General features: G+C 46.7%; 1 protein-coding gene across 1 annotated transcript; it reads left to right on the forward strand.

The window, feature by feature from the left end:
* Positions 1 to 224: 224 nt before the first annotated feature.
* LOC116951661 (uncharacterized) lies at positions 225 to 12,978 on the forward strand. Its single transcript, XM_032970454.2, has 7 exons — positions 225 to 457; positions 4,954 to 5,068; positions 5,929 to 6,110; positions 8,610 to 8,761; positions 9,746 to 9,908; positions 10,088 to 10,233; positions 10,726 to 12,978. The coding sequence occupies exons 1-7, from the start codon at positions 361 to 363 to the stop codon at positions 11,440 to 11,442; spliced, it is 1,572 nt and encodes a 523-aa protein (XP_032826345.2). The 5' UTR covers positions 225 to 360; the 3' UTR covers positions 11,443 to 12,978.
* Positions 12,979 to 14,815: the final 1,837 nt, after the last annotated feature.

A 14,815-nucleotide genomic window follows, 5' to 3' on the forward strand; every position in this document is an offset into this window, starting at 1 on the left:
CGAACCTTAACTAATTGGCTGTGTCGGGTGGTGGCGGATTTAACGACACATTTTATATTTTCACGATCTACCCCCCCCCCTCTCCCAGCCCCCCACAACCCCCCCCCCCCCCTCCAACATTATAGATGACTCCGATTGTTTATTTTCGTTGCCAACCCCCTTGACCCCGCCCGGGGTAAAACCCATCACCACGATGCGTGCCGTTTATTACTCTTAAAACATTTTTTTTTTTAAAAACCCATCCCACGAACGGCATTCAATGCACGCCGCCTGACGTCACGACGCACGCGAGGTCTCACCGCGGCGCAGGTGATGAGAGCGAACACGGTGGGTGGGTGACCGCTTTCGTATGCCTCCCAAATGAAGACCACCAGCAGCAGCAACAACAGCACCACCACCACCACCACGATTGTGCTGCTGGTGCTGTTGGGCAGCGCGTCCTGTTTGGACGTTCAAGGTAAGACGCTGGGGTTTTGTTTTGTGTTTTGCCAACGCGACCCGACCTTCAGACTACTGCGCGTTTCGCGTTTCGTCGGAAAGCGAAACCGGCGCGGGTGTCGTTGGAAGTTTTGTGTGCTCCAGGACACTCTTTGGTTTCTATTGGGTAAAGTCACGTAGGTGAAAATAAAATAACAAAATTCTCACGACGTTTCGGCCACAGCACAAGCGGCCTTCATCGGGTGAAGGGACTGGACTGTCTGGAGGACAGCGCTGGAGTGGGAGAAGCCACGCTCAGATCGCGACCTTTAAGCTGTGCGTGGCTTCTCCCACTCCAGCGCTGTCCTCCAGACAGTCCAGTCCCTTCACCCGATGAAGGCCGCTTGTGTTGTGGCCGAAACGTCGTGATTTTTTGTTATTGTATTTTTTCACCTACGTGACTTTACCCAATGGAACCAAAGAGAATGGATCCTAGCAGTCACGAAAAGCTTTAAATCTAGAATTGCTCCAGGATAGCCCGTCCGGACAACGCGAGATTGTTAAGTCGGGGGAATCTTCGTCGCAATGAACACGGCACCTTTACAGGATTCTCGTCGGTTTGCACACCTGGGCACAACAAACAGCACGGTTGGCACAAAAGTCGCTCGGCAAGGCCGCTCGGAGGCTGGGGTTAACGCGTGCGTGACACATCCCGCCTCTTCCAAGATGCATGGCCTTCGCGGAAGAGTAGGCCAAAAAAAACATCTGTTGAGAAAACATTAGGGGCGTGCGGAGGGGTGAATGGGTAAAACTCTAAGAGACTTAAATTTTGGTTTAAAGCTCTCGTGACTGCAGTGATTCATATTGCTTGGTTCTTTCGGTAAAGTCACGTTGAAGGGAAGCAATAAAATATATGTAAAACAATAAGATTCTCACGATGTTTCGACTGCAACACAAGAGACTTATTTTTGTGTCGAGTGGGGGGGGGGGAATTGAGTTGTGGAATACCCTAAAAGTGGAGAAGTGTAATTGACTAATGAGTGAGATTCCATCATTATTTCACGAGTACAGTCAACCTGTGCATACGAGTATATCAGGGCGACTGTGTCCACTGCTAATTCGTCAGTCACACTGTGTGGCCTTCAAAGGACTAAAGATACAATCGGCGACGCTTCGGGCAATAATGGACCTTCATAGCACATCAATGACGATGTCCCTTTGGCCAAAGCCGCACTCGACAAAAGTGAGGCAAGGCGTTCTAGACACACGTGGGTATTGCTTTGATGGGTGATCACCACGCACAAACAGGTTGGCATCGACATCCTGGTGCGGAATTTGCTGGCAGCGTAGCGCGCTTCTTCTTCTTCTTCGTTGTGCCGTACTTCTATGCTCCCACGTCGATGTCAAACTCGAGAAGATTGCCACATACGCTTGCTCGCCAGCAGAAGGCGGTACGGCAAGTGGACTCTCCATCTGTATCCGTCTATACGGGGGGCGGGGTATTGCACCACACCCTTCGTTCTACCAACAGGTCAATAACACCGCAATATATATAGAGAGAACCGCAGACCTTGGGCAGTTGTTGGCAGCGCCGGCTGACCGCGTGGCTGCTGCTGCTGCTGCCTTTCTGCTCGTCGTTGTCTGTGGTCCGTTCCCCACACGCCTCTGAGCCGTTCCCTAGCTCTCTCAGAGAGCATCCCCCGGGCAATTGGGCATTCTCTCAGAGAGCGAGGGAGCAGTTCTCAGCGGCGCATCGCAAGTTGAGATCATCGACACTGTCCGTCGTTATATCCATTTCTCCATTTAATGGCACACAGTGTTATTGACGAATGAGGTTAGGTTGATATACAGGGTGCTTAAAAAAAAATGTGAACACTTCGGAGAATTTGCAGCAATAACCACGTGACATGCGCTGCTGCCTCCGGGCTCCGGAGATCACGTGGAGACGATTCCAGGCCCACGTGTTGACAACGACGGCGAACACGTGGGAGACTCTTTGACTTGTTGAAGCTATTCACATTACATTTGTCATCACGTTACAGTGTAGTATCCGTTGCTTTTTTTCCCATTAAAAAAGAAAGTCCCATATAAGTGGTTAAAAAAATGTCGAAGCAACCTGTATACTCTTAGTTGTACATATACTAAGCTATATTCTTAGCTCTTTCGGTAAAGTCACATTGAAGGGAAACAATAAAATAATAAAATATATAACAATATTTTATTATATATAACAATATTTTATTGTTTCCCTTCAACGTGACTTTACCGAAAGAGCTAAGAATATGAATTACTGCGGTCACGAAAGCTTCCAATCAAAATATACTAAGCTATTTTGTGTATCACAAACACGCATGATAAATTTGATATATATTTTTTGCTTTAATAAATAGCAACCTTGATCATGGTGGAGCAATGTGCACCGACTGGACGAGTCGCATGGCTGTCGTGATGACGTTCGCAGCAGTCGCAAGCCACGTGCCAGTGCCAACTGCCCCGGGCCGTGCAACCATCGATTCCGTCCCCACCCCACATCAGTTCCGGCCCTCAATCGCCGTCCGCCGCGGCCAAACTGCGGCCCATTCTTCGTCGCGTCTCTTCGCGTGCTGTGAAGAAGGGCCATTGCCCGAAACGTCACCCATCGTCCTCGCAGCAGCAGCAGTGGCGGCGCCTTTTGGATAATCGATCGAACAATGACGGCGGTGACCGGATGCGTTTCTGCGGCCGCCTGGAACGCTCTTCCCTCCCATACTAGACAACCCAATTGGCGCCGTGCGCATGAAATCATCTCAATTGAAAACGCGTTTCTTTAGAACCGCTGTTTGTGTTTAGCTGGTTTTTCCTTCACCCCGGTACCTCCGATTAGCACAGCTGGCAAAGTACGATAGGGGTCGTCCATAAATGACGTCACGCGCTTGGGGGGGGGGGTCAGGCATTTGTGACGATGTGTGACGAGGTGGGGGGGTTGGGGTTTGAGAAATGTGACGTCACATCAAAATGCGCAACTTTAAATAAATATAGACAACACGTTCTACTTAATTAAATATACTTTTTAATAAATGTTTTCTCCTACAACATCAGAGTGCAGCGCCACATTAAATACGCGCTACAATGACAATAGTATGAAGCGATTTGAAGCATGTTTTATATTTTTTTTGGGGGGGGGGGTGGGCAGAGCTTTGTGACGTCATATTTGAGGGGGAATCTGACTTTTTTCGTGACGCCGTGTGACGATGGGGGGGGGGTCAAAAATCGTCCAAAAAATTATCGTGACGTCATTTATGGACGGCCCCATACGAAATAAGTGCAACGTACATACACGTATTTTTTTGAAATATATTCATTTTCAGGCCACCATACTGTGTGTGGTGTTATTGAGGGATGTGTTGAGCTTGCTTGATTTTTTTTCGTTTGCTCAGATTCGTCAGAAGCTAAGCAAGAGTTGAGCTGGGATAAATGCTTGGATGGGCGAACCACTATGGTGTACGGGGCCTCGTGCAGTTAACATGGCGACTCGCCAGAACTATTACAAAGCTAATACTGTACCTTCCTTCTGTACTTCATACGAAATGCCTCTGGCCAAGGTCGCCTGCAATGTGCCCGATCTCGTCTGATTTCAACATATTTGTCATTAATGCTCCCCACGTTTTCTTTTCTTTTTACACAAATAGGCGACGTTGCAGGCAATAATTCTTAATAGCACATCATTGCTAATTTCCCCTTCGACCGAGCCATGGTCATTCCCCAAAACGTCGCCGATATTATATATATACACACACAGTTGATAATCGATTATCCGGCACGCGATTATCCAGCTGCTTCCATATTGTTCCTGTGGTCCTAGCGATTGGCACCACGTGCGTGACAAAAAAAAGTAGTTACGCTTGATTTCGGCGTTAAATATTACATCCGGTGCATTATACACTACATACAATTTATTATGTACAAACCAGTCCGGCATATCAGCACCACGTGTGTGACAAAACAAAAGTATCTAGACAACAAGCTAAACATAAAAAAGCAGTTCTAAAGCAAAATTCGTTTTCAATTTATCGTTATTCCTGCGTATGTTTTGATGGCAGCAATGTGTTCAGGAGCCGAGTGCCAATGTCGAGGTCTGCCAGCCACGACGAGAGAGCTTCAGCCGAGAGAGAGAGAGTGTAGTTTTGCCGTTCCTCCTCTTTGAAAGGAGCACAGACTACGGTGGGTGATGGTCATTAATATAAGGAATGTCCTCTGGTCTAACACCGTTTTGAGACGAGGCTCAAAAGAAAGTTGTCTCTGGTGTGCACCAATCAGTTTCAAGGACAATGCCATATATTATCAGAGCGTGTTTTTTGTTTGTATTCTGACCACAAGCGTTGTGGTTAATGCAGTGACATGATTCCTTGTGAAAGGTTTCAGTTTGGTGTTTTGACATCTTAACACAGCTGTTTTGTTGCCAGAAAAAACTGGGAAAAACCTATTCTCGTATTTTGGTAAAGGCAAAGAAGGTCCCACGATATGGAATGTCTGTTTCTTTTTCTGACTGTTGGCCAGGTCTGCCGGCGCCACGCAACTTTCGCGTGACCTCTGTGGATCTCAACTGCTTTGCCGAGTGGTCACCTGACCCCAGCGCGACCCGCGATGTGACCTACAGACTGCAGTATAAAAGGTAATTAACAACATGTTGACCAACCTTCAAAGCCTGCTTTTGTTTTTCTCTCTCGCGGTTTTCTGAGCACACGTCCGAAAAGGCCAATAAATGGCAAGCGGCCAGCAACTTACAGCACCATTCGAGTTGTAATCGTCAAGACTGTCGCAAATGCTTTTCTTGAATCGAGCGAGCTTCTAAGAACTTGAGGATGGAGAGACGATGGGAACAGGCAATTCCAAAGTGGAGCAGTGTGAGGAAAGAATGGGAGAAATGGTTGTGACTCGCAGTGCGGTGAGCGAGTGGGTGAGTGTGCTCCCCACTGTGCCAACAAAGTTGCTGCATCTCTGCCAGTCATCTCAGTCAACCCATGGCACCTGGGTCTGTTTCGTGACCTCCTGCCAGCGGGGTCCTTCGACACTCCACGTGGCCTCAAAGTGCCCCGACCATGGCACAAGCGCCGTGGTGATGTCACCGCGACTTAGTGGTCAACGGCGGTTTTTGTTATGTTATGGGAAGCTGCTGTGTTGGTGGTGGTTGTTGAAAACAGTGTGGATGAGACGAAACAGTCGGTGTCTGGTAGACCGAGCCCTTGACACGGGTCGAGGAATCACTGAGTGAAGTGGACAGAAGCAGTAACCATTGTAGTGGTGATAGAAGAGTGATAAGGAGGCGACCGAGTGGCTGGGCTGAATAATAATAATAATTAAAAAATAATACGTCGCGTCAAGCGACTTCTTTTCAGGAGGGTGCTGCTGCATTTCATTGGCCGATCCATGCTTTTTTTGCTACGGCGAGCGCTGCGCGTGGGCTCACTTGGCCAACCCCAATCGCCGCGGCCCGCCGCGCACTCACGCTCGTGACTCTGTCTCGCCCGACAGCTACTGGATTAAGGACGACAACAAGTGGAAGAACATCTCTTGCCCAGACGCGCGTCGCAGCGAGTGCGATTTCACGGCGAGCTGCCAGCCGTCGTCCAACCACACCCTCCGCGTGCGCGCTGAGGCGCCGGGTGCCGCGTCCGAGTGGGCGCACGCCTGTTGCTTCCAGCCGCTCTTGTCCAGTAAGCGTCACGTGGGGGCGGCAGGGCGGCCACGCAAGTGGTGAACCTTAGCACGATGTTCTTCACATTCTTGGTTGTTTCGGTGACGTCACCACGTAGAAGGGAAACAGTATTATTTTACTGGTTCCCTTCTACGCGGCGACTTTAGCGAAAGAACCATTGGATAGAAATCCCTGCAGTCACGAAAGCTTTAAATCAACGATGTTCTTCTTTGATTGAAAGCTTTCGTGACTGCGGGGATTCGTATTCTTGTTTTTTTTCGGTAAAGTCACGAAGAAGGGTTTTCACACCTGATGATGATTGCTTGTGTTGCAGTCGAAACGTCGTGAGAATTCTAATTGTTTTATGTTTTTATTATTTTGTTGTTTCCCTTCTACGTGACTTTACCGAAAGAACCAAGAATATAATGTTCCTCTTATTCTTGGTTCTTTCGGTGAAGTCACGTAGAAGGGAAACAATAAAATAATAAAAATATAAAACAATACAATTCTCACGACGTTTTGACTGCAACACAAGCAATCATCATCAGGTGTGAAAACCACAGCAAGAAAATTGGAAAAAAAGTGGCGTGTTTTTTTTTTAACGTTCTTCTTTTGCAAGGCCCGCGGGCTACTGGCGGCCCCTTGTGGCCTTTAGTGCAGCCCCTGACGTGCGGGCCCCCGACAGCGCACACACCACGTGACACCCCTTGCAGGTGGTCTCGTGGCCCTCACGCTGACATCTTATCGGCGAAAGTAGCCCCCCCCCCCGACCCCTCTGAAAATGAGTGGACACTGAATTAAACTTTTTTTTAATTTTAATTATAGATTTGAAGTTTTCGTGACCGCACGGATCCATACTCTTTGGTTCTTTCGGTAAAGTCACGTAGGTAAAAGAATAAAACAAAATAAAACAAAATTGAAAACAACTCAATTAAATCACGACGATTCGGAGGCAACACAAGCTTCCTTCATCAGGTGTAACTGGCACGGCTCTCCCTACAGTAATTTTGCTGTGCTAGTTACACCTGATGAAGGAAGCTTGTGTTGCCTCCGAAACGTCGTGATTTTATTGAGTTGTTTTCAATTTTTTTTTATTTATTTTTTTTTTTACCTACGTGACTTTACCGAAAGAACCAAAGAGTATTTTATTTTGCCCGGTAAAGCCGACTGAGCGATGAGATCTCCTTCAGAGGTGACTTGGCCACGCATTAGAGCTCATCGAAGTGGCTGATATTATCATCATCATCATCGCACGTGGGCATTTGTGGTAGCAGCCAAATAATCTAAACGCATGTTTCTAAACGTTGAGGGCAAAACTGGAGGAGCACGGAGAAAAATACACGCAACCATCAAGGGGAGAGAGAACACGCAAACTCCAAGTATACAACAATCATAGTCAGGGTCGGGATTGAACCCACGACCTCCTGCGTACCGGGCGAGGTAGATAACATCTCAAAAACACAGCAAGAAGCCCCTGGATACCGATTCTGATTCTGATCTCAGGTGCTGTTCTGTGAGGAGTCTGTAAGTTATCCCCCTGTCCTGCCAGAGTTGTATCCGGGTTCTCCGGTTTCCTCCCATAGCCAATAGAAAGCACGCAATGTAACTGGTGTTTGCCAAACATCTGAACGGTGAAAAAACTGTACCTGCAAATTACTCAATTGGAATTACACCTCGACTGGGAAAACTTTGCAGGACCTCTCCTGAAAAAGTGTCATGAGACTCGGTGAGGATTTCCCTGGGGAAAAAAAAAAATCATAATAACAATTATATTTTTCTTCTTTGGTTCTTTCGGTAAAGTCACCACGTAGAATGAGACTAAAATAATAAAATAAAACAATAAAATTCTCACGACGTTACGGCCACAACACAAGCGGCCTTCTTCAGGTGAAGGGACAAAAAAACTGTCGGGACGACAAAGCTCTAACTGTCGTCCCGACAGTTTTTTTTTGTTCCTTTACCTGAAGAAGGCCGCTTGTGTTGTCGCCGAAACGTCGTGAGAATTTTATTGTTTTATTTTATTATTTTAGTCTCATTCTACGTGGTGACTTTACCGAAAGAACCAAAGAAGATGAATCCTTGCAGTCACGAAAGCTTTAAATTGAAACAATTATATTATTTTAGCATTATTTGTGTGGGTGGATGCTGCCGGCGTTCAATACAGGGCCACCCGATATTCTCCGTTCTCAGAGACAGAATTCAGCCACCTGAAGCGCAAAACCCAATATATGACCGTTTTTTTTGTGTGGAGTGATTTGTGTCCAGGCTGAAACCACCAACTCAATGCACTTGAGAACCTGTTTATAATCACAGAAGGTTGAACCCCAGTTTGGAACCCGGGGGTTTTGGTGGTGCTAGCTCTGCGTCTCTGACCTCTGAACCCTCCAACTCAGGCACCTCACATCATTGATTAATTGTAACCGTAAATTTATTATTCTTTCTCGAAATGCAACACATATATAAAAAAAATTGGCACGATTAAATGCGAGATATATTTTTTTGCGTTTCTTGTTCCCAGCAAGGCTGACGGCGCCGTCCACCTCTGTCATCGTTTCCGGACTGAAGTTTTACGTTAAAGTGGAAAATCTGAAAGTGAGAAATGGGAGCGATTTCCTCGAGAACGTTTACAGCGACCGGCAGTGGTTTCTGAATTACACCGAAGAAGCAAACGTGAGTTTTGTTTTTTTGCCGTGAACTTGTATTCATCCGTCCCCTCAGTCAAACTGAAAGGGACAACACAGTGCATAGAACAGTGATTACTACCAACTACTGTTATATGATGCAGAGATGCGGGCACGAAGTGAGCGAGACAAGGAGTTTTAAAGGACAGAGAGGAGAATGCACGGATGGATGTCGGGAATATCTCTGAGGGAAAGGAAAACGAATGAAGAGGTTTGAGCCATAGCAGGCGGTTACTAACGTTCTCGAGAGGGCCAAGGAGGTGAGACGTCCACGCTCTGGCCATGTGTTGAGTAGAGACAAAGATAAGATGCAATGAGAAGGGCTATGGGGATGCCACCGGCACAGGGCAGAAAGGAGTGGATGGAGACCGAGATGGGAGGATACAGTGGAGCAAGATATGAAGACAGTGGATGTGACTAGATAATTGATTTTGATTTAAAGCTTTCGTGACTGCAGGGATTCATATTCTTGGTTCTTTCGGTAAAGTCACGTAGAAGGGAAACAATAAAGTAATAAAAAATATAAAACATTAAAATTCTCACGACGTTTCGACTGCAACACAAGCAATCATCATCGGGTGTGAAAACCACAGCAAGAAAAATGTGAAAAAAGTGGCGTTTTTTTGGTCAAATTTTTCTTGCTCTGGTTTTCACACCTGATGATGATTGCTTGTGTTGCAGTCGAAACGTCGTGAGAATTTTATTGTTTCATATTTTTATTATTTTATTGTTTCCCTTCTACGTGGTGACTTTACCGAAAGAACCAAGAATATAGATCATTGATGTTCTCTATTAAGTCTATGGGTCTATATGCAAGTGCATGGGTCTTGGGGTGAGCAAGCACTTGCAGGGCTGCTCCTTTATCCTTAACCTAGCCCTATTGTTATGAATGTGATGATCGGTATTGTGCCGAGTGCACTTGATTTTTGTTGTTGTTACCGTACTGATGTTGCCAGCCGTGGCTTTCGCACAGGGCCACGTGCAAGAACGTTTTCTGGTCACACAGAACCACCACAAATTCACCGTGCCACACGCGGGCAACTACTGCCTGCGTTCTCAATTCTACATTCCGGACTTCTACCTCTATGGAGACCAGAGCGCCGTGGCATGCTACATCGCCCACGGCACGCCACCGGGTAATGCCTTCCAATTGCGTTGAGAATTGTATTTATTTATTAACGTATGCACATTTATTTTGGCGCTGCTGCTGCGCGGACGAATGTGTTGATTGTTTGGTCACGTGGAACTTGGCTATTTGCATTATCATTAATACGAGTCCGTATTCCTCGCGTTTTTTTTTTCTTTCTTCCCACAGACTCTCTGAACCTGCCTGTGGTTGTCACCATCGCCCTGCTGAGCGTTCTGATCGTCGGCCCCTTGGCAGCCATGGGCTGGTTCTATCGGCAGAAGCTCAAGACCCTCGTATCTCCTACAGATCCTCCTCCACCCGCCATCTTGCAGGTGAGCGGCCAGGGTGGTGTAGGAGTGTTGCTCTCCCCCCCTTCCCCTCTCCCATATAAAGGTGCCCCCCAGCCCAGAACACGTAGGTTCTGCGTTGTGGTTGTGATGAAGTGTACCCACAATCAACCTTCCAATTTTGCGTTGCGTGGATTTGCCCCGCGTGCCCTGGTTACGGGATGGAGCAGTCGGTGCAGTGGTTTAGCGGCAGTGCACTGCGCTATGAAAGCCGTCGACCTGAGTTTGATTCCCAGCCACGGCTAATACCGGTGTAAAGTGATATTATAACTGGTCTCGGACCTCAGCTAGGTAATAGCAGCCTTAAATACCTGCCACAGCATGTAAACCTGAGGGGAAGCAAAGGTGACAGGTGTGGTGGTGCTGGCCTTAATAGGTGCTTGCTAACAGCACTTGCCCCAACAGCTTATAAAGGGTGTACGGGGGGGGGGGTGGGGGGATGTTTGTCATTGTGTTTTTTTTATGTCGACATTTCAGAGGCTGGAGGAAGAGTCAAAAACACAGCACGAGTGCAATAAACTGTGGCTATCGAAGAGCCGTGCCTGGGAGGGCAGCAGCTCTCACTGCATCGTCGAAGACGATGCATCCAACGACGACAATTGCATGCAGCCACGTCCGTTGGGCAATTCGGGTCTCCAGAGCGGCAGCGAGTGTCGCATGTCGGTGCAGCCGGCACGCGATGGTTCAAGCAGCAGCCCCCTTTCCAGATACGACGCGCAAGTCGATGCCACACTGCAGAGGGCTACCTTCACACCCGTGCGCCGCTCCACGTCTGACCGCTCAGATTGTAGTCCAGCAGAAAGTCTCATGGCAGATGTCTGGCCGGATAACGGCCAGGGTGCCGATGTACCGTTTTACATGCCGCATCAAATGCACAACTTGCCGTGCACAGAAGGTTCAAAATCGATGGTCAGCACGGCCAGCTCGGGGTTAGACTTCCCGTATTCGTGCGTTGATCTGAGCACTGTCACTGGTGATTTCAGGCAACATTCTAAATCGGACGACGTTCTGTCTGTTAATTTGGAGTCAAGATTCGCCGGGGGTAATTTAACCCGGCGAAACTCCAAACCGGATTGTTCAATGTATGGTTCACAGATTGTTATTTTAATGGAGCCAGCCAGTCAATGTGGCACAGGGTACAGGAAAACGTGGATTGTACCCAAGATGTCGATGAATGGGGGTAATTTAACATAGCTGTATTTCAGGGTTTTGTTATTTGGAGGCCTTGAAAGTATTCGCAGGGAAAGTGCTGCATTAATTATATACCCTCGTTAGATGTTTGTTTTGTGTTCCACGTTTTATTTGTTTTTATACGACAGAGTTGCAGGTCAGCTTTTTGAAAATTGTGAAAACAATGTAGCATTCGTGGTGAGATACATATTGTAGCAGTGGGCATACATTAATCCCACCCGCCACCCCCAGCATAAACCATCATGTAAACTCCAGTCATCCTCGCATTGGCGGCTTTGGGCTAACCATCACACACAAAGATGGTCACCGCATTGCGCACTTTCAGATGCACATCTGCGGTCGTCTGGAACGCTCTTCCGATATTAGGAAGCCACTGGAGCTATGGACTTTTAATTAATTTGTATTGAAAACCCATTTCTTGAGAACTGCTTTTTGTGTTTAGTTGTCCTTCCTCCTGCACCTCCGATTAGCACGGTTGGCTACATACGGTGCGAAATAAGTTCTACCTCCCGCGTTGTCAGCGAACAGCTGCGCAAGAGATTTTTCGCCGAACATCTTGGAAGTGGCTGAACACCTTTGGGTTCACGCTTTCACCGTACACTAATATTTTGTCGCGTGACCGTTATACGAATGTTTTCAATTCTCAGAGCTGGAGTTTATCCGAATTAGGAGGTACAGAACAAGTGTTTACATGATGGGTTCTTTCTTTGTGCAATAACTCGTGACCGTTCTGAGACTATTAACTCACTACACTTGAGAGCCCTGGGCAACTGAAGCTCAAGACTGAGTACTTGATTATATCAGCGCTTAAGGCCCATTGATCTAAACAGATTATGACCAAGGATGACCAGCCAACCGGGATTGGAACCCAGCCTCTCAACCTGCTCACCTCTTGTCAATTATTGTTCGTGACTCCTGCGTGTTTAAGGGGCCGTCCATAAATGACGTCACGCACCTGGGGGGGGGGGGGTGTCAGACATTTGTGACGATGTGTGACGAGGGGGGTGGTTTGAGAAATGTGACGTCACATCAAAATGCACAACTTTAAATAAATGTAGACAACACGTTCTACTTATTCACAATAAAGGTTTTTGGGTTAGATCGGGTTATTTATAAATGTGTCGTAACCCTCCACCACCCGACACGGCCAATCAGCAAAATAAAGTGTCACGTTGACAAAAGACAAAATAGTTCACTACTTTAGCCCACCGGTGTGTTGAAGAGTGAATCCACAACATTTACAGTTTGAGTACGATGTTTCACTGGTAAATATATCCAGCATCATCGGGCAATTCGCCAGAATTCGGGTGGTGGAGGGTTACGACACATTTATAAATAACGCGATCTAACCCAAAAACCTTTATTATGAATAATATTGGTCGCGAAAGCCTACGTGTTAAACTGACGTTCTACTTAATTAAATAGACTTTTTAATAAATGTTTTCTCCTACAACATCAGAGTGCAGCAGCACATTAAATACGCACTACAATGACAATAGTTTAAAGCTATTTGAAGCATGTTTTATTTTCCAAATTGAAATATGGTTTTGGGGGGGGGGGTGGGCAGAGCTTTGTGACGTCATATTTGAGGGGGGGGTCTGACTTTTTGTGACGCCGTGTGACAAGGGGGGGGAGGTGTCAAAAATCGCCCAAAATCGCGTGACGTCATTTATGGACGGCCCCTTACCTGTCATAGTATATACGCATGCTCGATGAATCGTTCGTGAAACTGGGTGAAGAGAAATGCGCATACAAAATGTTGTTCCCGATTTTTTCTCGTTTGCCATCACAGCTCCCCCGTTCTGGTCGCCTTCCCTCTTAAGTCCGCACCTGCGTGTTACATTGCAACAAAATTATTGCTCGACGCATGTGCGGGCGACGTTTTTCGCGGGAAAACGGCGAACGCAAGGTCACAGCAAACGAGCCCACTGACCTTTGTTTTTGTTTTTTACCAATACTGTATTCCGAAACGATCTGTAGGATCGTCCGACAATTCGTATCTGCGGGTGGCCAGATCTCTTATTGGGATCTTTGAGATTACAGTATTCCGAAAATCGAAGGGACATCAGCTCTCTTGGCTGAATCTGAATAAGATTTTGCAGCAACAGTCACATCCGTTGCATACCTCAACACATGCTGGTTTTGTGTGCAGTTAATAAAGCTTGGTGACCAGCTACCATTACAGCCTCTGGGTCATAATAGTTTGACCTTCGCTTGCAACACCCCTCCCTACCTCCCACCCCTTCTGGGTAGGGGCATCTTCATCAACCCGCACCGACCGGCATGCTGAAGTATGGTCACACATTTCCTCCAATGGACGATGAGCATGTGCAGGCGCCAGCTTCGCCAAACATGGCTTTTCGATTTAAAGCTTTCGTGACTGCAGGGATTCATCTTCTGGGTTCTTTCGGTAAAGTCACCACGTAGAATTGAGATAAAATTATAAAAATAACAGAATAAAATTCTCACGAAACGTCGTGAGAATTAAAAAAATAACAATAAGATTCTCACGAAACGTCGTGAGAATTTTATTGTTATTATTATTATTTTATCTCCATTCTACGTGGTGACTTTACCGAAGGAACCCAGAAGATGGATTTTCTTCTACTGGGAAAGGTGGAGCGCAGAATAAATTCCCACTCGTAAAGATGTGCTGGAAAAAAAATCCTGGGAAACATTGAGTCCGGAAGGCCACTTATAGGCTGATGGACTTTAATGTCATATTTTAGTGACACAAAGTCTCGTGTTATAACAATGTTTATCACAAATCTAGGGGCAGCCGTAGGTTCAATAAATGTACACGTGTTCAGTCCGTTTGGTAAATCCACTGCTGGATAAGAGGCCTCCCCAACACGGTGTGCGCCAATAGATTGTTTAATCATAATTCACCATGATGACCAGTGGGGATTGAAGGCCGGGGAGCATAGATGTACAGTACACTTTATATTGCACTGCCCATTGTAACACCGTGAATGCATTGTCGTGATTACGTGATCGTCATAGGTACATGGCACATCAATTTACATACCTGTCGACCCATACGGTTTATCCGTATTCTTGAACAGGGAAATTGAGTTTTCAGGTCCATACAGCGTACAGCCGTCTCAATACGGGCATTATCTTGTTGTCTGTTTGTGTTTCTCTCCTTGTGATGGGACTTTGTAGGACGGAGGTTGATATTTATAAGGGGCACGGGGTGACCAATGAGGTCTGAATTAGTCCGTAAATAAGGTAGGCACTGATCATGGGTTAACAGGTATGAATGTACAACTCGTGAAGATATTTACACAAGTTGCCACTGAGGCAACTCCTGGTTGGAATAGGCATTTAACAGAGCCCACAACCCTGCTGATGAGTATCAAGAGAAGCCGAAACC

This window comes from Petromyzon marinus, chromosome 43, assembly GCF_048934315.1.
Source record: "Petromyzon marinus isolate PM22_M1 ecotype Great Lakes invasive population chromosome 43, UKy_Petmar_22M1.pri1.0, whole genome shotgun sequence".
Classification (NCBI taxonomy): Eukaryota; Metazoa; Chordata; class Hyperoartia; order Petromyzontiformes; family Petromyzontidae; genus Petromyzon; species Petromyzon marinus.

Coding starts and splice junctions, on each gene's coding strand:
- LOC116951661 (XM_032970454.2), top strand. CDS start 361: ATGAAGACCACCAGCAGCAGCAACAACAGCACCACCACCACCACCACG. Junction 5,069..5,928: donor TACAGACTGCAGTATAAAAG/GTAATTAACAAC, acceptor CTCGCCCGACAG/CTACTGGATTAAGGACGACA. Junction 9,909..10,087: donor CGCCCACGGCACGCCACCGG/GTAATGCCTTCC, acceptor TTCTTCCCACAG/ACTCTCTGAACCTGCCTGTG.